Source organism: Salminus brasiliensis, chromosome 18 (genome assembly GCF_030463535.1).
Source record: "Salminus brasiliensis chromosome 18, fSalBra1.hap2, whole genome shotgun sequence".
NCBI lineage: Eukaryota > Metazoa > Chordata > Actinopteri > Characiformes > Bryconidae > Salminus > Salminus brasiliensis.
The window spans coordinates 2,003,246-2,030,391 of NC_132895.1; the positions used below are offsets into that span (position 1 = coordinate 2,003,246).

General features: G+C 40.0%; 1 protein-coding gene across 2 annotated transcripts in view; it reads left to right on the forward strand.

The window, feature by feature from the left end:
- Positions 1–6,648: 6,648 nt before the first annotated feature.
- The window catches only part of ptpn13 (protein tyrosine phosphatase non-receptor type 13), a 115,077-nt gene continuing 94,579 nt past the window's right edge, over positions 6,649–27,146 (forward strand). For both annotated transcript variants that reach the window (XM_072661298.1, XM_072661299.1), the window contains exons 1-2: positions 6,649–6,910; positions 25,613–25,732. In XM_072661298.1, coding sequence (XP_072517399.1) covers positions 25,618–25,732 — 115 coding nt within the window. In that variant the 5' untranslated portion in view covers positions 6,649–6,910; positions 25,613–25,617. The remainder of the gene's footprint in view (positions 6,911–25,612; positions 25,733–27,146) is intronic.

Here is a 27,146-nt window from a genome sequence, read left to right on the forward strand (position 1 = left end):
GTTCTATGAGCTGTTAGGGTTCCTCACTGGGTTCTCAGCGCTGCTTATATCTGACTCAGCAGATGAGGGTCGGCAGTGTGAACAGTTCACAGCCGAACAGCGAGTCGCTCTTACACACTCTCTCACTGGAAACCAGTCTGTGTGTGTGTGTGTGTGTGTGTGTGTGGTTTGGGGGTTGGGGGGCTTTTAAAGCCAGTTTCCTCAGAGCAGCAACAAAACTGCAGAAGGAAGCAGATTCACAGAGCCAACACAAGCAATTACCAAACCCACTACACTCCCCACCCCACCCCACCCCTCCAACACCACCACCATCCCCCCATCCCCCAATCCCCCCGCCCCCGGCCCTCTCTGGGCTCCCCATGGAGGTTTTTATGTTCTCGGCCAGAAGCCAAGCGTGTGCTCAGCGTCCTCCCCCAAGGTACCAACCAGCACTACACACACACACACACACACACACACACACACACACACACAGTTTGTTTTTACACAATGTCAGGGTGCAGCTCGCTACTGTATGTATGTTTGTAAGAACCAGTATGTACTAATAATATATCCCATTCATATCCTTAAGAGTGTGTGTGTGTGTGTGTGTGTGTGTGTGTGTGTGTGTGTGCATTCCCTGAGGGAACAAAAGCACAACATTAAGCTGCACCCATTGCTGACACAGATGTGCAAATGCACACACAGCTTGTCTAGTCCCTGTAGAGAAGAAGTACTGCCAATAGAATAGGACCCTCTGGAGCAGATCAGCATCATGACCCTATTGGCTCCATGCTGCCTAATGCCAGGCGTGGGCTAGTAGAGGGGTGTAAAGCCCCCCAGCATTGAGGAGCTGTGGAGCAGTGGAAGAACTGTGTTCTCTGGAATGATGGTGGTGGAGCTCCATCCAGTACTTTTAATGGGATGAGTTGGGGGATGATGAGGTGGGGAGGTTATCAATCATCCAACATCCTGACCTCACTAACACTCTTGTCACTAAATGCAATCCATCAAATCCTCACAGCAATGCTCCTCCTCCAAAATCTAGTAGAAAGTCTTCTTCTCTGGACAGTAGAGACAGTTACTCCAACAGAAGCAGGATCAGCTCTTTTAATGCTCTGATTTCAGAAGAATGAGCAGGTGTCCGAATACTTTTGTCAAGATAGTGTATGTGTTTATATATATACATTTTAATCGATTTGGAGATTTTCTATTGGTGGGAACTAACTAAAGGTGGTGTCCAAACTTTTGCACAGGCCACACTGATGGATTTGAAGGTGTTGCGTTTGCAGAAAGTGCCGCAGAGTCCGAATTCTGCTGTTTCTGACCTTTTCCTGCAGAGGCAGAAACTTTCCTCTAGAGCAAACACACGTGAGCTCACATCCTCCTCTCTGAACACAGAGCTGAGAGTCCTGTCTGTTCACAGCAGCACAAGCAGAGCAAACACAGCTGAGAGCGAGTGGAGAGCTCAGACACAGCAGTGTTTGGTAACAGCGGTGCCGTCCCTGGAGAAGCTAGGCCCGTTTCACTGACTCCTGATCCCTGACCGTGGCTCGTCCTCCTGATCAGCTCTCCTGTCCTTTATGTTGCAGTTTTTTCATTGGTTTCCTCCTCGGCCTGCTCGTGTGCTTTCGGGTGCTGTGGGGTTGAAGACAAGAATGCTGCGGTCGTCCCAAAATAGCTCTCATTCTGCTCGTCTCTCTGAGAGAGAGAGAGTGAGAGAGAGAGGGCGAGAGAGGGAGAGAGGCCCAGTGTGACATTTAAAGCCTCTCTACCCTTCCATTTGCGGCCAGAAACTCCATTTTTCCTCTGTTAGTCATTCTCATCATGCCAGCGTTCTGCTTCTGTAGAAAATTCACTCCCTACCTGAACCTCAGCACAGCCGTGATTCACCCAGTCTGGCCTCTAGTCAATAATGGAGAGCCTCACGCCCTCAAGCAGGGGCGTGTTTCCCCAAACCCGGTGTCTTTAAACCCGTCCTGCAGTAAAAGTAAATAACGACGCAGTGAAGGTAAACATAGCCAAAAACTGTTCTAGACCTTAGGCTGTGTCCACATTCTCAGGTTGAAGTGGCACAAATCTGATTTGTTTACCCAGATCTGATGTTTTCAGAGTGGTGTAAACACACAAATCAGATTTTTAAACCCAGATCTGATGTTTTCAGAGTGATGTAAACACACAAATCAGATTTTTAAACCCAGATCTGATGTTTTCGGAGTGATGTAAACATAAACATCTGATTTTAAAACCCAGATCTGATGTTTTCAGAGTGGTGTAAACACACAAATCAGATTTTTAACCCAGATCTGATGTTTTCAGAGTGGTGTAAACACACAAATCAGATTTTTAAACCCAGATCTGATGTTTTCAGAGTGGTGTAAACGCACAAATCAGATTTCTAAAACCCAGATCTGATGTTTTCAGAGTGGTGTAAACACACAAATCAGATTTTTAAACCCAGATCTGATGTTTTCAGAGTGGTGTAAACACACAAATCAGATTTGTTAACCCAGAACTGATGTTTTCAGAGTGGTGTAAACACACAAATCAGATTTTTAAAACCCAGATCTGATGTTTTCAGAGTGATGTAAACACACAAATCAGATTTTTAAACCCAGATCTGATGTTTTCAGAGTGGTGTAAACATAAACATCTGATTTTTAAACCCAGATCTGATGTTTTCAGAGTGGTGTAACCACACAAATCTGATTTTTTCAATCACGGATCTGATGTTTTCAGAGTGGTGTAAACACACAAATCAGATTTTTAAACCCAGATCTGATGTTTTCAGAGTGGTGTAAACATAAACATCTGATTTTTAAACCAGATCTGATGTTTTCAGAGTGGTGTAAACATAAACATCTGATTTTTAAACCCAGATCTGATGTTTTCAGAGTGGTGTAACCACACAAATCTGATTTTTTCAATCACGGATCTGATGTTTTCAGAGTGGTGTAACCACACAAATCTGATTTTTTCAATCACGGATCTGATGTTTTCAGAGTGGTGTAAACACACAAATCAGATTTGTTTACCCAGATCATCCAATAATTACCAGAAAGTATTATTCTGTAAAACAGTTCTGAGTGTTTATTTGACTTTCCAACCAATTATTTAAAAATTATAACAATATTAATAATAACACTTTGCATACAGGACTTTTATTTTGTACCATACCGGAAATGCACTGCTCACAGCTGCATTTTAAACAAAAATTAATAAAACAAAACAAAATATAAAAACAAACAAAAAAGTAAAAACATATAGAGCACAAAATTATTTAACCCTTTATACTCTAGTTGAAAATTAAGTAATTTAAAACTTTCAAAAAAGCATATTTTCTGGCGCATTCAGGCAGCAAAAAGTGTCAATTTGTACTTTTTTATTTATGTAATTAAATATTATTAATTTAATACAGCACATATTATTGTTATTATTTAACTAATAATTATTTAGCTAACATATCACATTAATTATGTGTAAAATATGATACGCTTGACATTAAAGGGTTAAGATGATTGTAATAGTAAGAAGCGTGGGGAAACTGGGCTCTAATAAACCCTTATCTCTGTATTTTCTCGGTTCTGGGGATCTGCAGGGGTTCGGTTGTGTTTTGGTTGTTTTAGTGCAATAAAAGCCCAAATTAGCCCCAAAATCCAGCCAACCTGCTCCATCCACCGCTGCTTACATTTTCACATGGTCAACGGTTTCCATAGCGACGCCTCACGCGTTGGCCCGCCCACCTCCCCCCACCAAATCCCGCCCCCTTTGCTCTGATTAGTTAGTCACGTCGCTTCTCAAGAATCTCTGACTCATGATTGGCTGTTAGTCCACACTCGTTGCTGCTCGTGAAGACGAACTAGCAACCAATCCAAGCGCAGAAGGCGCGATCCTTTCAGCCAATCGGAGCGCAGCAGGCGTGGATAAGGGCGGGACAATGACAGCGCGCGCCTCAGGTTGCCTGAGTGACGGTTTGTACCGTAGAGAAAAATGCAGAGTCCGAGTCAGTTTGGAGAACCGATTCTTTCGAGCTGTCGGATTCAAAGAGTCGAACGCCGGAAAAACTGATTAAACTGATGATTTGAGTCAAGTGAGTTGATTCACTTCAGTTTAATGGGTTTTATAGGCTTCACCGCTTTCAATGAAAACCTCCCAGAGTTTGTGGTCATATTTGAAGCCTGTTTGTGTAAATATGTGAACAAAAAAGCAAATAAACAACAGAAGTTAAAAAAAAAACATAACTAGTTATTAATATTCACTCTCAGTTTATGTAATATTTTTCAGCATTTTTGTGCAATGAGATGATGAGCTGTACTTGCTTGTCTTCTTTAGTTCAGATCTCTTTAATCTGATGTATTAGAGTATCAAAGTATGAGCTGTAGTAGACTGTGTTTGGATAATGATTCAATTGAGTCAATTCAAGTGAACGAATCCCTGAAGCATGAATAGGCCCTACTGAATCAAACAGACGTGGACATATAATAGTGTAAAATGTTAAGAAGGAAATGTGCTTCAGTTCAGCTGTGTCTGTAAATCGGTTCAGTCGATTTTCTAAAGGAAGCTCGATGTTAAGATTATCTTAACTGGTAGAGACAGAGTTCAGTGTGATGCTTGCTTGACCATTAAAGCAGCAGTATGTGAGAATTGTTTCTTTGTGCTCATAGACTACACTAGGAAAGAGATATGATTAGACACCTCACATGTTATTTCACACCATTTTCTACATCTAGACTTCTCAAATAGGATCCTTTTTTAAAATTACTTCATTATATATACATATATATATTTGCAAGTTAAAGCAGCACCATGCAAAAATTTGTATTTATTTTTTTGCTCCTGGGCTCCCCCTACAGGTGTGGAGTGTCAGTCACATTTACTCCACAGCAGTAAATACAGATCAGTCTTTGAACCCTCATGGACAGATGGCTGTACACATGCATTTCTGGACAAGCTGAGAGAAGCTCCAGAAGCTTGATCTGAAGGTGGAGCAGCATGTGGGCTGAGGCGGTAGAGTAACACTACAGGGTTTTACACTAATATGACTCTATGGGTTCTGCAGCGTTACACAGCAGCAGTTCTGGAGAGAGGTTCTCCTCCTGCAGCTCCACCACCAAAGCTATTTAGGAGGTCCACATTCCTCCCAGAGAGAGACAGTGAAAGAGAGAGAGTGTAGGGGAGGGACACAGCATTTGTATGAAAATCTACTCAAAAAAAGAATCTCTGAATCATGAATAGGCCCAACTGAATCAAATATTTTGTGTAACATTTTTGTAACTTATTTTTCAAACATTTTGTTTTATTGTTTATTAATTCTGCCCAAAAGAGGCTCGGACCCGGGTCTCTGTAAAGCTGCTTTGTGACAACATTCGGCCTATAGAAATAAATCTGAATTGAACTGAATTGAGTTTTAGTTCTCAGAATGTTTCTAAGTGACAATCCCAAACAATTTGTGAAAACAGCAAAAAAAAAAAAATAAAAATAAAGAAAAAGTTTATTAAGATTTTATTGATCAGCAAAGCACATGGAGATGACCACCAAACTGTGGCCAAACCCAACTGTTTTAGCAGCCTGTAGTTTCCGGTAGAGGTCAAAAGTTTGGAAACACTGTTATATCAAATAAATTCAGATACAGACAAATGTAAAATAGTTCTCAACTGCTCGTCTTGTGCATCTTCACAGGTTTCAAATCAATCAGTCAGTAAATCAACCAACTAACCAATCATTGGAAATATAAAAACAAGATGGGGAAAAAAAAAAAATGGGAGAAAAAAATAATTTAAAAATATATTTAAAAGTAGTATTAGTATTAGTAATTAAAAATAAATATATAAACAATTATGAAAATAATAATAATAAAAAACAAAATAGGAAAAAATAGGAAAAAGGAAAAATTGAATTTAAAAATATATTTAAAAGTAGTACTAGTAATAAAAAATAAATATCTAAACAATTATGAACATAATCATAATTACAACAAGATGGGAAAAATGGGGAAAATAGAATTTTAAAATATATTTTAAAGTAGTATTAATAATTAAAAATAATAAATATATAAATAATTGTGAAAATAATAAAAACAAGATGGGAAAAATAGAATTTAAAAATATACTTAAAAGTAGTATCAGTAATTAACAATAAATATAAAAACAATTATGAAAATAATAATAATAAAAACAAGATGGGAAAAATAGAATTTAAAAATATACTTAAAAGTAGTATTAGTAATTAAAAATAAATATATAAATGATTATGAAAATAATAATAATAAAAACAAGATGGGAAAAATAGAATTTAAAAATATACTTAAAAGTAGTATTAGTAATTAAAAATAAATATAAAAACAACTATGAAAATAATCAAAATCTCATTTAAGCAGGCAGAGCCACGGTAAGTGGGCGGGGCTAAATATGTCTAAATATGCATATTCAGTGTGCGATAGTAATAATTGTGAAATATGTTTTTTATAATATATAAATCTGCTAATTATTCTAGGTTTTGTGAAGAAATTAAAACAGCTAAATTCATCTAGACCCATGAATCGGTTCGATCTTAGGGAACCGGTTCAGAAGAGCCGATTCGCTCAGGACTCGGACGTCGCTAGTTACTCCCTCTCCCAGAGAGAGAGAGAGAGAAGAAAGGCAAAGCGGCACCTTTCAGCTGAAATGCTCAGCTAGTTAGCCCAGCGTCTCCGACTGGTTCATCTTTTTTAGAGGGTAGAAGTAGAGACTGATCCCTGGAGTTGACTCGTGGATTTGACTCGGAGACTTTCCCCGTGTGCTGAGTCTCAGACCTGTTGCTAATTCGCCGAAGCGAAGCGGAGCTTTTGCACTTATTCCGCTGGGGTCGTGGCTGGGATGCGGGGCTTTCTGCGCGGTTTGTGCCTGGATAGCTTCAGCGAAGTTTGTTAGGGAAGTGGCTGGATACTGAAGAGGTAAGTTGGGGTTTCTAGCCTTAATGCACTCCTGTTTATCTCCACAGCGAGTTTGGGTTGAGTGTGTTTGTGTTTTGCGGTGTTTAAGCGGTCGAGTTGTCCAAGTTTTCGAATTGTCCGTTCCACCTTAAATGGTACAGCAGTTCCATTCTGGCGCCTGTCCAGGAACTGCTGGAACTGCTGTACCATTTAAGGTGGAACGGACAATTCCGATTTATGTGTCAAAACAGCTTAAAAGTTAGATTTTAGAAATCAGCACAGCTCTGGCATCTTCAATAATAAACCTTATCATATTTCTAAAACACTTCTAAGCTATGAAAACAGCTAAAAGTGCTGTAAAATTCAAAAATCAATGCTTTTTAATTCAGAGATCAACACAGCTCCAGTATATTTAGCTAATAATAAGCTTTCTAACCTATAAAACAGCTAAAAACTAGAAATTGACACTAAATTAAAATAAAGTTCATATAAAAATATATATAAAGTTCTTTAATAATAAGCTTTAACATATATTAGATACTTTTCTAAACTAAGAAAACTAATATTAAAAATCAGCACCGCTCTGGCATCTTCAATAATAAACCTTATCATATTTCTAAAACATTTCTAACCTATAAAACAGCTGAAAGTGCTGCTAAAAACTAGAAATTGACACTAAATTTTTAAAAAAGTTCATATAAAAAGTTCTTTAATAATAAGCTTTAACATATATTAGATACTTTTCTAAACTAAGAAAACTAATATTACAGATGACCACCGCTCTGGCATCTTCAATAATAAGCCTTATCATATTTCTAAAACATTTCTAACCTATAAAACAGCTGAAAGTGCTGCTAAAAACTAGAAATTGACACTAAATTTTTAAAAAAGTTCATATAAAAAGTTCTTTAATAATAAGCTTTAACATATATTAGATACTTTTCTAAACTAAGAAAACTAATATTACAAATGACCACCGCTCTGGCATCTTCAATAATAAGCCTTATCATATTTCTAAAACATTTCTAAGCTATGAAAACAGCTAAAAGTGCTGTAAAATTCAAAAATCAATGCTTTTTAAATCAGAGATCAACACAGCTCCAGTATATTTAGCTAATAATAACCTTTCTAACCTATAAAACAGCTAAAAACTAGAAATTGACACTAAATTAAAATAAAGTTGGATATTAGAACTCAGCACAGCTCTGGCATCTTCAATAATAAACCTTCTTATTCTTAATTTAACTAATTTTAAATAAAGTTCATATAAAAATATAAATAAAGTTCTTCAATAATAAACTTTAACATATATTAGATACTTTTCTAAACTAAGAAAAGAGCTGTAAAATCTTTAATAACAAGCTTTAATACTATACTGTAAAATCATTTCTAAAATGATGTTAAAAAGCTAGAAATTGACACTAAATTGACACTAATTTAAGATAAAGTTGGATATTAGAAATGACCACAGCTTTGACATCTTCAATAATAAGCTTTAACACTATGTAAAATCATTTCTAAGGTATAAAACAGCTAAAAGTGCTGTAAAATTCTAGAAATTAATGCAGTTTTTAAACAGGAAGATTTTGAATAATATAGATGTACACAGCTCTAGTACCTTTTAATAAGCTTTCTAAACTATAAAACAGCTAAAAGTGCTGATAAAAAGCTAGAAATTCACGCTAACGATTAACGTAACGATTAACGTATTAGAAATGACCACAGCTCTGGCATCTTCAATAATAAGCCTTATCATATTTCTAAAACATTTCTAAGCTATGAAAACAGCTAAAAGTGCTATTTTAATTCAGAGATCAAAACAGCTCCAGTATATTTAGCTAATAATAAGCTTTCTAACCTATAAAACAGCTAAAAGTGCTGCTAAAAACTAGAAATTGACACTTAAAATAAAGTTGGATATTAGAAATCAGCATAGCTTTGGCATCTTCAATAATAAGCTTTAACATATTTTAGATACTTTTGTAAACTAAGAAAACAGTTGTAAAATTCTAGAAACCAATACTATCTTTAATAACAAGCTTTAATATGCTGTAAAACCATTTCTAAAGTGCTGCTATTATAGTTACTATAGTTGGATATTAGAAATGACCACAGCTTTGGCATCTTCAATAATAAGCTTTAACACTATGGGAAATTATTTCTAAGGTATTAAAACAGCTAAAAGTGCTGTAAAATTCTAGAAATCAATGCTATTTCAATTCAGAGATCAACACAGCTCCAGTATATTTAATAATAAGCCTTAATATAGCTGTGAAATCATTTCTAAAGTGATGTTAAAAAGCTAGAAATTTACACTAATTTAAAATGAAGTTGGATAGTAGAAATGACCACAGCTTTGACATCTTCAATAAAAAGCTTTAACATGTTTAGATATTTCTATTTAAAAATAAATGGTAATTTAGTACATTTATATCTGTTAATTTATTATATTATATAAAGTAATGATTAAGTCAATCCTGATGCCTTAAGTCTCTCCCACAAGGTGAGATATACGGTTTATTAATTCAGCAATGGTATCGGACTGGTATCGGGTATCGACCGATATTCAAAGTTTAGGTATCGTATCGGAACTGAAAAAGCCGGATCAGTGCAGCCCTACTCCGAATACGAATACATCTGCCTCTCGTTCTCCAATAGCAGGTCAGTCATGAGCTCTTATGTGTTTATTATGAAGCTCGACTAACCGTAACTCCGCAGGGCTGCATGGTTTTACTCTTCTGTGAGGAAATCTGCGCTGGTTCCTGTCTGATGTTGGGTTTTCAGATGAGCTCTGTAATCAGCAGCTCCTCCTTCCTGTTGATTTGGCCTGTTTACAGCTTATAAACTCACTGGAAGATGAAGGTCATGGAGATGACCACCAAACTGTGGCCAGACCCAGCTGTATTAGCAGCCTCAAGTTTTCAATAGCGGTCAAAAGTTTGGAAACACTGTTCTAAGCAATATAAAATAAATTCAGTTACAGATGATTGTAAAAATAATTCTCACCTGCTTGTCTTCAAATCAATCAATAATTTAACCAACCAGTCATTTGGAATTAATTTCAAATGAAAACTAATAAATTAACAAATGAAACAGAAACAAATAAACCCTAAAAGGTAATTAGTTTAATTAGAGAATATATATATATATATTATATTTATTTAAATATTTTATTTTTTAGTAGTATTAATAAATAACTATTATTAAAATAATGTATTAAAATAAATACATAAACAAAGATTAAACTAATAATAAAAGGCTACAATAAAATACATTCAGAAAAATCCAGAAATAATAAATAAAAACAAACCAAAAATAAATTAAAACTAATTGAAATCATTAATTAAAATACAATAATACAAATCATTAGTAGTAAGTAAAAATAATGGATTAAATGATTAATAAACAATGTGATTGAGAAGATGATCAAAATATAATAATATTAATAATTAATTATAATAATAATAATAATTTTATCATTTAAACAGCAGCATAACCAATAAAGTGGGTGGGGCTAAACTATGCAGTTTCACAGTGTGACAGTGGTAATTGTGGAGTGGTTTTAATCCAGTATGAATCTCCAGTGTATCTAGTTTGTACAACCTGATTGTAATAATTGTGGAGGCAATTTCATCCAGTATGAATCTGCAGTGTGTAGTTTGTACAGTCTGATCGTGTTGACTATGGACTCGCTGTAGTCCAGTATGAATTGCTGCTAGGTCACGTGACCTCAGGAGCAGGAATAACCTTCAGTGTCGCGCTGGCCACCGATAAAGAAAGGCATTTTCTCAGGTCAGGGACGCCTGTCGAGGGCTGTGGTCAACCTTCTTTTCTGGGCGTTGTGTCATTCCGTACATGCTGTAAAAACAACACCTGAAAGAGGAACTGGGGGGATCTTTCAGAGAGAGGAGGTCCGTCAGAAACTGAGCTTCACTGTAGAGAAACTGACCCACTCTGATCTCTCTACAGTGGAGGTGAATGGAGGCGGGCGTCGGTCGCCATGACTACAACACAGATACAGCCCATAATTTATTTTTCCTATCCAAACCCACCAGTGAAGCGACAACACGAGTCTTCTGAGTTTTATATGGAATGATGATGATGATGATGATGATGATGAAGGTAAAATAGTGAATAGAGAGTCTCATCTAATGCAGTTCTCTTTAGGGACTACTTTCTGTAGCCGCACTACACCCTGCAGCATGTATCCCTCCACCATTTTAATGATCTGGTTCTAAAAGCAGGTTCTAGATCCGAACTCTTCTCAGAACTCTGGTAGAACTGTGTCTCAGGCATCAGGCAGCGTCTTCATCACCATTAGGTGAAGAACTTTCTGTGAGGAGCTTTTATTATTAGAGCTTCAGACGTCTGCTTCCCTTCACCTCCACTGTAGAACCACAGCTCTGACTGGGGGAGCTTATCTAGAACCTCCACTGTAGAACTCCAGCTCTGACTGGGGGAGCTTATCTAGAACCGCCACTGTAGAACTCCAGCTCTGACTGGGGGAGCTTATCTAGAACCGCCACTGTAGAACTGTTAGTTCTGACTTGGGGAGGTTATCTAGAACCGAGTCGTCAGACAGACGTCTGTTAAAAAAATATATAATTAATAATAGTAATAATAATAATAAATGTGAATAGGTGAACAGATGCTCTACAGAAAGTCAACCTAAATGTGACCAATTTTTGTAAAAAAAAAGTTTGTATACACGCATAAAATGGACAAAAGTATTGGGACATCTGCTCATTCAATTTCTTTTGAAATCAAGTATTAAAAAAAGAGCTGTTGTTGGAGTAACTGTCTCTACTGTCCAGAGAAGAAGACTTTCTACTAGATTTTAGAGGAGGAGCATTGCTGTGAGAATTTGATGGATTGCATTCATTGACTTGAGAGGTAGTAAAGTCAGAATGTTAGATGATTGATAACCTCCCCACCTCATCATCCCCAACTCCTCCCAAAAGTACTGGATGGAGCTCCTCCACCATCATTCCAGAGAACACAGTTCCTCCACTGCTCCACAGCTCCTCAATGCTGGGGGGCTTTATACCCCTCTAGCCCACGCCTGGCATTAGGCAGCATGGAGCCAATAGGGTCTAGATCCAGGGAGTCCTATTCTATTGGCAGTACTTCTTCTCTACAGTGACTAGACAAGCTGTGTGTGCATTTGCACATCTGTGTCAGCAATGGGTGCAGCTTAACGTAGAAGGGTGCATTCATTAGAAGGGGTGTCCACAAATATTTGGACATGTAAAGTCTGGTTAGTATGTATTTGATATTTTCTCTGTCTCTCTCTCTCTCTCTCTCTCTCTCTCTCTCTCTCTCTCTCTCTGTCTCTCTCTCTCTCTGTTTAGCTGCATATTTGGTTTAATCCACAAATCATCAGCGAATTACACAGATGGATTATGGGTCATCTTATACGGTTACATAAAGGCCTTCTGGGCAGTCTGGTGGGTGCCAGAGCGAGTGCAGACATGCTTCCGGATATCAGGCTGAATGTGCTGCTGTTACCCGCACTGTTTACCATTAGTCATAGTTCAGGTTCATCAGCCCCTCGTTAAAGGAGCAGTCCAGAAATCCCCGGATCAGTACCTGAATCTGCAGCTCTACTGGAGCTGGATTAGCTACAGTGTGTGTGTGCTTTATCATCTGACTGATCCAGTATGAATTTCCAGTGTGTGCATAGTTTCTTTAGTCTGAGAGTAATAATTGAGGAATGATTTTAATCCAGTATGAATCTGAAGTGTATGAAGATTGTGGGGAAATTCAATCCGGTATGAATTTGCAGGGTGTGTGTAGGTGTGGTGGAGGCTAATCTGACAGGTCCAGTATGAATCTACAGTGTGTGTGTGTGTGTGGTGGAGGCTAATCTGACAGGTCCAGTATGAATCTACAGTGTGTGTGTAGATGTGGTGGAGGCTAATCTGACAGGTCCAGTATGAATTTCCAGTGTGTGCATAGTTTCTTTAGTCTGAGAGTAATAATTGAGGAATGATTTTAATCCAGTATGAATCTGAAGTGTATGAAGATTGTGGGGAAATTCAATCCGGTATGAATTTGCAGGGTGTGTGTGTGTGGTGGAGGCTAATCTGACAGGTCCAGTATGAATCTACAGTGTGTGTGTGTGTGTGGTGGAGGCTAATCTGACAGGTCCAGTATGAATCTACAGTGTGTGTGTAGATGTGGTGGAGGCTAATCTGACAGGTCCAGTATGAATTTCCAGTGTGTGCATAGTTTCTTTAGTCTGAGAGTAATAATTGAGGAATGATTTTAATCCAGTATGAATCTGAAGTGTATGAAGATTGTGGGGAAATTCAATCCGGTATGAATTTGCAGGGTGTGTGTAGGTGTGGTGGAGGCTAATCTGACAGGTCCAGTATGAATCTACAGTGTGTGTGTAGATGTGGTGGAGGCTAATCTGACAGGTCCAGTATGAATCTACAGTGTGTGTGTAGATGTGGTGGAGGCTAATCTGACAGGTCCAGTATGAATCTACAGTGTGTGTGTGTGGTGGAGGCTAATCTGACAGGTCCAGTATGAATCTACAGTGTGTGTGTGTGTGTGTGGTGGAGGCTAATCTGACAGGTCCAGTATGAATCTACAGTGTGTGTGTGTGTGTGTGGTGGAGGCTAATCTGACAGGTCCAGTATGAATCTACAGTGTGTGTGTGTGTGTGGTGGAGGCTAATCTGACAGGTCCAGTATGAATCTACAGTGTGTGTGTGTGTGGTGGAGGCTAATCTGACAGGTCCAGTATGAATCTACAGTGTGTGTGTGTGTGTGTGGTGGAGGCTAATCTGACAGGTCCAGTATGAATCTACAGTGTGTGTGTGTGGTGGAGGCTAATCTGACAGGTCCAGTATGAATCTACAGTGTGTGTGTGTGTGGTGGAGGCTAATCTGACAGGTCCAGTATGAATCTACAGTGTGTGTGTAGATGTGGTGGAGGCTAATCTGACAGGTCCAGTATGAATCTACAGTGTGTGTGTAGATGTGGTGGAGGCTAATCTGACAGGTCCAGTATGAATCTACAGTGTGTGTGTGTGGTGGAGGCTAATCTGACAGGTCCAGTATGAATCTACAGTGTGTGTGTGTGTGTGTGGTGGAGGCTAATCTGACAGGTCCAGTATGAATCTACAGTGTGTGTGTGTGTGTGTGGTGGAGGCTAATCTGACAGGTCCAGTATGAATCTACAGTGTGTGTGTAGATGTGGTGGAGGCTAATCTGACAGGTCCAGTATGAATCTACAGTGTGTGTGTGTGTGTGTGGTGGAGGCTAATCTGACAGGTCCAGTATGAATCTACAGTGTGTGTGTGTGGTGGAGGCTAATCTGACAGGTCCAGTATGAATCTACAGTGTGTGTGTGTGTGGTGGAGGCTAATCTGACAGGTCCAGTATGAATCTACAGTGTGTGTGTAGATGTGGTGGAGGCTAATCTGACAGGTCCAGTATGAATCTACAGTGTGTGTGTGTGTGTGGTGGAGGCTAATCTGACAGGTCCAGTATGAATCTACAGTGTGTGTGTGTGTGGTGGAGGCTAATCTGACAGGTCCAGTATGAATCTACAGTGTGTGTGTGTGTGTGGTGGAGGCTAATCTGACGGATCCAGTATGAATCTACAGTGTGTGTGTGTGTGGTGGAGGCTAATCTGACAGGTCCAGTATGAATCTACAGTGTGTGTGTGTGTGTGGTGGAGGCTAATCTGACAGGTCCAGTATGAATCTACAGTGTGTGTGTGTGTGTGGTGGAGGCTAATCTGACGGATCCAGTATGAATCTACAGTGTGTGTGTGTGTGGTGGAGGCTAATCTGACAGGTCCAGTATGAATCTCCAGCGTTTGATGGTATGCTTGTCTGTTTAAGGGAACTGAGGTTGGTGACTGTAAGTCCAGTGTGTGTTAGCTGGGTTAGCAGAGCATCTCCCATTGACTGATCGATTTAATGGGGTCAGGGATCAATCGTGTTGATCGGATGTTTGGTCAGACTGCGTCTGAAAGTCTGTAAATCGAACCGTTTTGTTTTGGATGGACTCTGGGAGCAGAAGAGCAGCCGGGCCTGTCTGAGTGGGTCTCTGTTCTCGTCAACAAGCAGCAGAACCGAGATTCGGAGCAGGCCCTGTTGGAGGGGTTCTGCTGTTCTGTGCAGTGGAGCTGATCTTGCAGACTGGCGTTCTGGTGGCTTGGCGCTCTGATGCTAATTCGTCTGTTCGGAGTGTTATTTTATGCTGGCCCGTCTCCACGAAGGAAATGCCATCTCCGCTGTTCCGCCGCAGAGGGGTGTGTGCAGTGCAGCTCTCAGCAGGATTCCGCAATTTCCACTCCGGCCCTCGCTCCGACTCAGCCTTCGCCCCTGCTAAACACGTCCCGTCAAGGAACATTGAGCTCTGCTGGAGCTGGATTAGTTCAACCTGGGGAGGTGCTGGAATTTGAGTGATTACCTACAAGATTTGTGATTTGTATCCAGTATGAATCTGCAGAGTGTGTGGTTTTATAGTCTGACTGATCCAGTATGAATTTCCAGTGTGTGCATAGTTTCTTAGTCTGAGAGTAATAATTGAGGAATGATTTTAATCCAGTATGAATCTGAAGTGTATGTAGTTTTTAAAGTCTTGACAGTGAAGATTGTGAAGCCATTTTAATCCGGTATGAATCTGCAGGGTGTGTGGTTTTCAAGTCTGACATATCCAGTATGAATCTACACAATCTACAGACTGAGGAGTTATTTTTAAGTGTGTGTGTGTGTGTGTGGTTTGTACAGTCTGACAGTATTAATTATGTTGTGATTTTTATCCAGTATGAATCGAGACTGTGCCGGTTGTATAGTTCTGGCAAATGTAGTATGGCTTATGTGTGTGTGTGTGTGTGTGTGTGTGTGTGTGTGTGTGTGTGTGTGTGTGTATACTGTCTGTAGTCTGATAGTGATAGTGAGTAGTTTTGATTCAGTATGAATCTACAGAATGTATGGTTTTATCATCTGACAAATCCAGTATGAATTTCCAGTGTGTGCATAGTTTCTTCTGTCTGAGAATAATAAAGGAATGATTTTAATCCGGTATGAATCTGAAGTGTATGAAATTTTTAAAGTCTTAACAGTGAAGATTATGGAGAAATTCAATCCGGTATGAATTTGCAGGGTGCTTTTTTTATTATTATTATTATTGTTATTATTATTATTGTTATTATTGTTGTTTTTTTAAGCCTGACATATCCAGTATGAATTTACAGAATTTACTATCTGACAATTTACTATCTGTGTGTTTGGTTTGTATAGTTTGCCACTATTAATTATGCCGAGGTTTCTATTCAGTATGAATCATCGGACAAATCCAGTATGAATTTCCTGTGTATCTACTTTCTACAGTTTGACTGTGTTCATTATTGATTGATTGATTTATTTTTTTAATCCATTATGAATCTGTCCTGTGTAGTTGTTGCAGCCTAACTTGTCATAACTGTGCAGTGCTTTCAATCCAGTATGAATCTACAGTGTATATGTTGTCTGTACAGTCAGACAGATTAAAACTGTACTGGTTTTAATCCAGTATGAAAGTGTGCATAGCTTCTCCAGTCAGACTGTAGTGATGATGGAATTGTTTTTTATTCATACTGGATTAAAATACTGCTCTATAACTACAGTCTAAATGTAAATGTGCAAGATTTGAATCCAGTATGAATCTACATGCAGTTTTTAAAGACAGTAATAATAATCCAATACTGTTCTTAAACCCTCTGGAACCCTTGAAAATGGACGTTCTGCAGTTATTCTGAGGAACCTTTTGGTGTTTTTTTATGAGGTGCGCTCGCCTGAGGCCTAACACATGGCTGGTGTTAGACCAAGCACATCCACGTGAACCTCAGGAACAGCAGTAACTCCCAGGAGATCCACGAACCTCGTGACGCTTTCCTGAGAAGCCCTAACGATCACACCAGCGAGGCTCACCACACCAGGCCTGCTGATCTGAGACCAGCAACTGCTGCGAGTCAGAACCCAGCCTTATTTACTCTGAGAGAACCCTATCCAAAATGGTTCTTTATGTTCTAAAGGTTCTTCCCAGCCTGGCATCTCATTTAAACTCGGTTCTTTAACTCTTTAAACCTTAACCGGGTGTGCGCCCTCGAACTCCAGAGCTTACACATCTGATCTGCAGGCCTTTAACATTAAAACTCTTTAATACGTCTACGGGTTCGAGAGGTCAAGAACCATCCACTGAAACGTTCTTTAGAGATCTAAAGCGGTTCCCCTGTGGCATCACTCCACAGAACCGTTTTTGGCGCAATTTTGTATCTTTAGTTTTATCGGCCAGAGCACACAACCCAGCTTCATACTGGATATGAATGTTATTAGAGCTTCATACTGGATATGAATGTTGTTAGAGCTTCATACTGGATATTAATGTTGTTAGAGCTTCATACTGGATCTTGTGTTCTCTCAAGTTTTTTTTATTGATTCTGGATGCATTTATTTATTGATCAGTCTATCAGAGTGGTTGTTTTCTAGGTTGTTTGTAGGTGTTTAGGTTGAGAAGGTCTGAAAGCTCTGTACAGTCATGTTTGAGTGTGTGGAGCCTCTGTGGAGCCTCTGTGGAGCTCTGGGTTTGGAGGCTTGTGTTCTGTGAGATGTTCTGAATACGGAAGAACTCGTTTGATCTAACGGCTTCTGGCCTGAGGTTAAAGACAGCAGCTGATTACTGACTCTCCTCAGCAGAAAACCAGAGGATGAGGTTCTGCAGTGCTGCTGTGGTGTGTTCTGACTGGAGCTCCTGTATGTTTTTACTTTTCAAGAACAAATCGGATCTGTACCAGACCATATTAAAGTGTTCGGATCGGACTGATTTTGGCTGACCGTATTAAGGTGTTTGGATCAGACTGATTTTTATTGACTGATGGTATTCAAGTTTTTGGTTAAGTGATTTTGGCTGACAGTATTCAAGTGTTTGGATCGGACAGATTTTTTTTGGCTGACAGTGTTAAGGTGTTCGGATCGGACTGATTTTGGCTGTTCCAAGTACTTTGTTACTGAATGTCGGCCAATTCCAATCTATCCTTACTGTAATACCGCCGCTCTGTAGTAAAGCGCTTGGATCGAGTGTTCGGATCGGACTGATTTTGGCTGACAGTATTAAGGTGTTTGGATCGGACAGATTTATTTTGGCTGACTGTATTCAAGTGTTCGGATCGGACTGATTTATTTTGGCTGACTGTATTCAAGTGTTCGGATCGGACTGATTTTGGCTGACAGTATTAAGGTGTTCGGATCGGACAGATTTATTTTGGCTGACAGTATTAAGGTGTTTGGATCGGACAGATTTCTTTTGGCTGACTGTATTCAAGTGTTCGGATCGGACTGGTTTTGGCTGACCGTGTTAAGGTGTTCGGATCGGACTGGTTTGGTTTTGGCTGACAGTATTAAGGAGGTCGGATCGGACTGATTTTGGCTGACAGTATTAAGGAGGTCGGATCGGACTGATTTTGGCTGACAGTATTAAGGAGGTCGGATCGGACTGATTTTGGCTGTTCCAAGTACTTTATTACTGAATGTCGGCCAATTCCAATCCAACCTTACTGTAATACCGCCACTCTGTAGTGACGCGCTTGGGTCGGGTTGGTATCGTCTGACGGTCAGTAGTGGAGTACCCTGGCCGGGTCGGGGGTCGGCGAAGTGGATCAGAACATCCGTGCTGATGGGTTCAGCTTGTGCTGCTGCTGAGCGTTGGGAGGGGGAGAGGGAGAGGAGGTGATTTGCGGGGGGAGGCTGAGGGACAGCAGCCCTGCTCCAGTTTTCCTGGCAGCTGTGTGGAGGCTGAGGCCTGCAGGCCTGTTTTTAGAGTTACAGATGATTTTAGCAGCTCCACCCACAGATTAACGTTAGCAGAAAATTAAACCACCTCTCCATTAGTCTTTGTGCTCTGCTTTTGGAAAGCCTCTCTTTTTTTATGGTTTAAAGTACAGAGATTAAGTGTGATGTACTTCCAAGGTCCGCCCGAGAGCGGAGAACGGAAAGCTCTGCTCGGGAGGATGACTGCAGGCTCTGGTATTCATGGGAAAAGCAGAGCGCGTCCGGATCGTCTGGAGGAAAACTTACAGCCTGCGTTTAAACCAGTGTTTCAGCGGAAATTCAGATTCACACCGTTTTCCTTCATGATTGGAGCTACAAGGCTAACGTTGCTAAGAAACACGAGAAGTCAGCGGTCGCCCAAATCTTTTATGTCGCACGTCCAGTGAGTGAGGAGTCAGGAGGCGCGGCTGGTCTTCAGCAGTAGCTGAACGGCAGGATGAGCCGTGTTCGACACCGTGAAGGTCGGTCTGTGTTCATGGAGGCTCAGCGGTTAGAGCTCCAGGCTGTTGATGACCGGGTTGTGGGTTCGATACCCGGACTCTGCCACTGTTGGGTTCTTGAGCAAGACCCTTCACCCTCTCTCTGCTCCCTGGGGCGCCGCAGCAATGGCTGCCCACCCACCACTCCAGGCATGTGTGTTCACTGTGTGAGATTTTTTATATATATATATATATATAATATAATATAATATAATATAATATAAAATTGAGCGTCTCAGTACAGTTCATCTCTCCAACTTCACACTGATTCAGTGCATTTCTACAGAGACTGAACTTAGGAAATGATTCACTGCATCGTGAAGTCTTACATTTCACAGCAGTTCAGTTCAGAAAACCGCAACTACATAACGAAGTCTCAAATATTAGGATTCAATTCAGAAATGATTCACTGCATCATGAAGTCTCAAATTGTAGAATTCAATTCAGAAATGACTCACTGTTTCATGAAGTCTCAAATTGTAGGATTCAATTCAGGAATGATTCACTGAATCATGAAGTCTCAAATATTAGGATTCAATTCAGAAATGATTCACTGCATCATGAAGTCTCAAATTGTAGAATTCAATTCAGGAATGATTTACTGAATCATGAAGTCTCAAATATTAGGATTCAATTTAGAAAAGGATTCACTGTGTCATGAATTCTTATATTTTACAGTAATTCAGTTTGTAAACTGATTTAGTTCATCTTTAGGGCTCAGATATTACTATGATTCAATTCAGGAAATGACTCACTGTATCATAAAGTCTCAAATTGTAGAATTCAATTCAGAAAATGACTCACTGCAGCATGAAGTCTCAAATATTAGGATTCAATTCAGAAAATGACTCACTGTATCATAAAGTCTCAAATTGTAGAATTCAATTCAGAAATGATTCACTGCATCATGAAGTCTCAAATATTAGGATTCAGTTCAGGAATGATTCACTGAATCATGAAGTCTCAAATATTAGGATTCAGTTCAGGAATGATTCACTGAATCATGAAGTCTCGAATATTAGGATTCAATTCAGAAATGATTCACTGCATCATGAAGTCTCAGATTTTACAGTAATTCAGTTTGTAAACTGATTTAGTTCATCTTTAGGACTCAGATATTACTATGATTCATTTCAGAAAACGATTCACTACATCTGGGAGTATCTGATTTCACAGTGAATCAGTTTAGATTTTAGAGCAACTGGGTTTAGAAAAATACATTTTAGTTAATATAATTGAAGAACATATAATTTACTGTATCGTCAAGCTGCACTTTTTACTGTGATTCCATTAAGTAAATTATTCTGTTTTTAAAAATATACATTTCCAATAAAAAAGATAGTATTTTACATTGCAATGGTTAATTTAGACAAACGTCTCGAAGTAATCTCAAATTCTACAGCAGTCGAGTTGTGAAAATGATTAAAAATGATATAAATTATGAAATGTTAATATTTAGAAAGCGATTCATTTAGCTTTTATTGTTGTGATTCAGAGTTTATAACCAAATATGCTGATATAGCAGGACATGCTATTTACATGGAGCTTCGTAATCCGTTACTGTAATCGGTTATGATGGGATGTTCTTCCCCCTGATTCTCCCTGTAGAGTTTCCATTCAGCTCCAGGTTCGCTTTACATTCCCCGGGAGCATAACTCTGCGGAATCTCCTCCTTTATGGACGCGGTGAATGGATGTAATTGTGCAGGCTGTGTTGGGTAAATGGGGGGTTGCGGTGGCAGGGTCTTTAAGCTTCCCCACCATAATCTGGGCCGCGGTGTACCAGTGGGAACGGCCGTGGCCTCCAGAGCGGCTCGAGAGGGGGATAAAAACATTCCATGGTTCGGCTCTGCTGAAACAACACGGGGTGCAGCGGAAAAACAATCGGCTGAAGCTCCGCCCCGTCCTCCCCGTCCTCCCCGTCCTCGACGCTAATGAGGCGGACACGCGGGTTCATAACCCACTTACTGAACCACTGAGAGACAGAAAGGCAGTAGGGTGGGGAATGGGGAGGGGAAAGGGTGGTGGGGCAGACGGTCATTCCCAATTCGCATTCCTGAGTCGGGCTATTATTCATAGAGCTTTTTGGATATTATGTGGAGCGACCCGCTAGCTATAAGGGCGCTGAGTGTAGTTTCAGAGTTTAGGGACAATCTTAGGTTCTACAAAGCAGTGATTTGCATGTGTGTTGCCTTTTGAATGGGTCCTTTAAGCATAAGCTCTGTATTCCTGCAGTAGGGGTCGGCGATATTGCCGAAAAAGAAATCCCGATACTTGAAGACGATATTCGATTATTGTCTGATTTGTCGTTCCTCGTCCAGATCTTCATTAATTTAATTCAGTTCAGAAATGATTCACTGCAGCATGAAGTCTCAAATTTTAGGATTCAGTTCGGAAATGATTCACTGTGTCAAGTCTCAAATTTTAGGATTCAATTCAGAAATGATTCACTGCGTCATGAAGTCTCAAATATTAGGATTCAATTCAGAAATGATTCACTGCAGCATGAAGTCTCAAATATTAGGATTCAATTCAGAAATAATTCACTGCGTCATGAAGTCTCAAATATTAGGATTCAATTCAGAAATGATTCACTGAATCATGAAGTCTCAAATTTTAGGATTCAATTCAGAAATGATTCACTGCGTCATGAAGTCTCAAATATTAGGGTTCAATTCAGAAATGATTCACTGCGTCATGAAGTCTAATATTTTACAGTAATTCAGTTTGTAAACTGATTTAGTTCATCTTTAGGACTCAGATATTACTATGATTCAATTCAGAAAACGATTCACTACATCTGGGAGTATCTGATTTCACAGTGAATCAGTTTAGATTTTAGAGCAACTGGGTTTAGAAAAATACATTTGAATTAATATAATTGAAGAACATATAATTTACTGTATCGTCAAGCTGCACTTTTTACTGTGATTCCATTAAGTTTATTTTTATACATTATAAATTTATAAATTTTTTAAAAGTATAAATTTCCAATAAAAAAAGAGAGTATTTTCCATTGCAATGGTTAATTTAGACAAACTTCTCGAAGTAATCTCAAATTCTACAGCAGTCGAGTTGTGAAAATGATTCAAAATGATATAAATTATGAAATGTTAATATTTTAGAAACTACTGACCATTAATAAAGTAAAAACGATGGTCTTATGGATTTAAAACTCTGATGTAATGTTGGTGTAGCATGTTTGTATGTGATTAGCTTTGCTGACTGTGCTGGATTCTGATTGAGCTCCTAATTATTTCCCACAGCCTTAGAACCTTAATCTCCAAAATTAGAGAAGTAGTGACACTTTTAACCCAAATTAAAGTTAAAACAGACAAAAATGTCTGTTTACGGGACTCCCTCTTTGGTCAGAAGTTCTCAGACAGTTTTCCGAATGGCCCTCAGGATATGTGAACTCACGGATAGCCCTTAATCTGAATGTGCAGTTATCTGATTGGCTTAAAATCACAGGAAATACTTAGTAACAAGCTCTTAATTTGTTTGAGACATCAAGTAAGATGCTTCACTACTGTTTGTAGTAATTTGAAGTAATTGTAAGTAATTGTTTTGAGCTCAGAGATAAAAGTCGAATAGTTATGTGACCAAAAACGTCGGTTTATCCCGTTTAAATCAAGTAAAAATCAGTAAAAATGACTTTTAAAGAAGTAAACACCGTTTTTACTCAGTCTTAAACTCCCGCAGTGTGTGACCGGACCTCTCACTGTTGCTCACTTCTGAATCTGAAGGAGGAGGATGACGAGACCCTCGCTGCACAAGCTCTGACAATCGCCGGGACCCCCTGCGTGCTTTCGCCCTCTCCCCGCAAACGGTCTGACTCCACATTTCAATTGAGCAGTGATGTAGAGCCACGCTTTCGGCTCTGGCCGGGGGTAATCTCCTAAACCCGGAGCTTCCTATGCTCCCCCTGAATCGGGGGTCTCTGGGATATCCAGGGATTTGCGCGTCTTTGTCGGCGCAGCTGCGGCTGTATCGCGCAGGGTTTCCCACATAATGACGGGCTAGTCTGGTGATAAAGCAGCGGACAGCGGCGTGGGTCTCGGAGAGGGGGTGCTGCTCTCGGGCCGGCTGCATAAAGGCTGCGGTCATGTGTTCAGGATGGGGTCGTCATGATGCCAGTAATCCTGGAGGAAGTGACTAGCGCATCGCTAGCTGCGTCCTAAAGCCTGGGCTGCAGCTGAGGTAGGGAGGGTCCTTCTTAGTAGCCTATTGGTCACTCAATGAAAGGTCCCACCTCTTGCAGTATACCCCAGGTGTATGTGCGCTGAGGCTCCGTCACTGTGGCACTGTGTGTCGTCTTCTACGACGCAGCGGCCGAGAAATGCAGCCATCCGTGTGGTCAGTCTGAGAAGACCCCTGCTTCTGGTGTTGGTGATTGCATGGGGTTCGTGCTGTGGGCAGGGCAGTGCCTGTGGCTGGGCCTATTACTGGAAAGTAGACCTGTGCTGGCATGTAATCCAGCAATCACACAACTTTGCTGTCCTTGGGGTCCAACATCTTGTAGATTTAGAATAGAATAATAAACGCTAAGCATGATATATCTGGACAAAAGTATTGGGACACCTGCTTGTTGCTCGTTGCTCATTGCTTCTTCTGAAATCAAGGGTGCTAAAAGAGCTGATCCTGCATTGCATTTGGAAACAAGAGCGTTAGTGAGGTCGTCATCATCATCCCACCTCATCATCCCCAACTCAACATCCCAAATGTTCTGGATGGAGCTCCACAGCTCAATGCTGGGGGGCTTTATACCCCTCTAGCCCACGCCTGGTATTATTAGGCAGCATGGAGCCAATAGGGTCATGATGTTGATCTGCTCCAGAGAGTCCTATTCTATTGGCAGACTAGACAAGCTGTGTGTGTGTGTGTGTGTGTGTGTGTGCGCATTTGCACATCTATGTCAGCAATGGGTGCAGCTAACTGTGCAGTATCTGTGATTCAGGAGAAACGACTCTTCACCCTGAAGTGCTGCTCCTGGGAACCTGGAGAGCGGCATGTTCAGCATGTCCGTGCAGATAAGCCGTCTCTGCTCAGGTCTGAAACGTCAGGGGTTTGAGTGACAGCTCGTGCTTTTCCTCTTGCTTTGTACTGATGACCCTGAGCTGCTGCCTTGAGCCAAGAATGCATTCTTCAGCCTCTGCTTCCCACGTTCTTCCTTCACCCCTTCACCATAACAGAGCTCCTATTAGAGCTCCTCTCCACAGCAGCTCGTTCTCTGCGTGGTGAACCGGTCAGATCTCATCAGAGCCTAAAACAGGGGGCTGTGATGTCACGTGCATTTCTGCATCCATTCTTGGAGAGCTTCCTGAAACTCACCTGAACCAGTTGATCAAGCACTTAGAGGAAGAATGTGGACTGACTGGACTGACTGGGGTGGTCTGGGTCAGGTGGTGCAGAATCCCTGACCTCATTCTGATTCAGGATCATTGAGGAAATGATTTAGTAATTCTTATGAAACATCACAAAAAAAACCCTGGAACCTGAATCCCTCAATCAATCCCTCAATCAATCCCTCAATCAATCCCTCAATCCCTCCATCAATCAATCCATCAATCCCTCCATCAATCCTACAATCCCTCAATCCATCAATCCCTCCATCAATCCATCAATCCATCCCTCAATCCGTCAATCAATTCCTCAATCCCTCCATCAATCAATCCCTCCATCAATCAATCCCTCCATCAATCCCTCAATCCATCAATCCCTCCATCAATCCCTTCATCAATCCATCCCTCAATCCGTCAATCAATCCATCCATCAATCTCCTTTCCTTCCAATTCGGTACTGCCAATCAATTGGGCTCGTCCAATCACTACCTCACTTCAAATCTGGACCTTGAGTCCAGTTTCCAGTTCTAATCCTTGGTAGGTGTGACCCCCATTTGGCCAATCAAATCCAGGACTGGAAACTGGTCAAGGCCCAGATTTGAAGACCTGGGTTCTATAGAATCGCTTAAAGAACCGTTTAAACAGTCCAGTCTCAACCACTGAGCTCTGCAGCTCCTTCAAAGTGATTGTTGGCATCTTTGTGGTTTAGTCCCAGTTTCGACGGATGGTCTTTCCTAGGCAGTGTCCAGGTGGTATGACTGGACCCTCACAGATGCTTCAGCGATGCTCACTGGGAGATCCACAAGCTGACCAATGGTTTAATGACTCATGGATCACAGGAGCACAGGATCAGGGTCATTTCTGCTCCAGATGAGTGTAATGATCTGTACGGGGGCTGAGTACTGTAAAATACTGTATATTTAATTGGGGGGGGGGTCCTAATCAAGTCTTGAGATGTCTTTCATTAATGACGGTGTTCCTCTCCTCTGTGTCTGTAAAAGCAGTGCCCTTGCGCTGTCCTGATGGACCTTGTGTTGTACCACTGACTGTGTGCGGTTTGTGTTTTGTGTGCAGGCACCATGCATGTGTCTCTGGCGGAGGCTCTGGAGGTGCGGGGAGGACCGCTGCAGGAGGAGGAGGTGTGGGCTGTGCTGAATCAGAGCGCCGAAAGTCTCCATGAACTCATGCGCACAGGTACGACTGCTGAGCACCAGACTGACCATAGCAGGAGAATACAGCTTTCGACCCTTCTGACCGATCACAGTTCTGAATAACCGCTGTGTGTGTGCGGTTCTGATGAGTCACTGTGTTCTGTGTATGTTCAATGCTGGTATGCTAAGGTACTGGTTATGTGCAGGATGCCTATGAAAACCTTCTGTTTATGAAGTCACAGCACAACAGGTGTTACGTTTAATTGAGAAATAACTGATCAAAATACATAAATACTGGGTTAAATGTACATTTTTCTGTCTGATTAATTATACAGCACTTCCTTTTAAAAGAGGGGGAACTATATTGTGTGTATATATATATATATATATATATATATATATATATATATATATATATATATATATTTTTTTTTTATGTATATAAGTGTATATAATATATAATAGATTTTTCCCTTTCTTAAAAAAAATAATAATAAATTATAATAATCTTAATAAAGTTATTTAAAAATATATATACACATACATACGTGTGTGTGTGTATATATACACACGCACATACACACATATACACACACACAGATACAGTATATACACACTGTATCTGTGTCTGTCTGTCTAATATATATAATATATGTGTGTGTGTATATATTTTTTTTATTTTTTTAAGAAGGGAAAATATTTTATCTATTATTAGAAATATTATATACACTATTTGTGTGTGTGTGTGTGTGTATGTATGTATGTATGTATGTGTATATATATATATATATATATATATATATATATATATATATATATATATTTTTTTTTTTTTTGTGTGTGTATGGATAGATGTATGTAGATATACATATTTCTATCTATCTATCTATATCTATATATATATATATATGATATAGGTATATATATGACACACAAACCTACATACGTTATTGATCCTGAAGAACCTTTAGCAGACAATACAGCACAGTGATACAACAAATAAATATAAAAAATAAAGAATAAGTAATAAAGAATGATAAATGTTCAAGAGGAGAGGGGTATCTGTAATTAAATAAGAAGAACAGCTATTGAGATGAATTAGTTGATCTCGTTCAGCTGGGGAGTGGGTGTAGGATTTTATATATAAGATTCTGGAGGAACCTTTTGGAGGTTCTTCAGTGTGAAACTGTGGAGGAACCTGGTTAAGGTGCTTTGAGGAACTTTTTCTTCTAAAAAAAAAACTTTTCTTTAAACACCTTTAGAGATTCCTCCACTGTTTCAGATTGAAGAACCTCCTGATGTTCTGCGGGGATCTTGGACTTCCAGCAGTGTAGATGGACTCAAAGAGTTTGAGGGAAATCTACACCCAGCGCACCTACATCTTACAGTTACTCCATCTCTGGTTAACCTCTGTGTTTCTGTCCTTTTTATTTCCTCCTTGCCTTTGCCCTTATTTC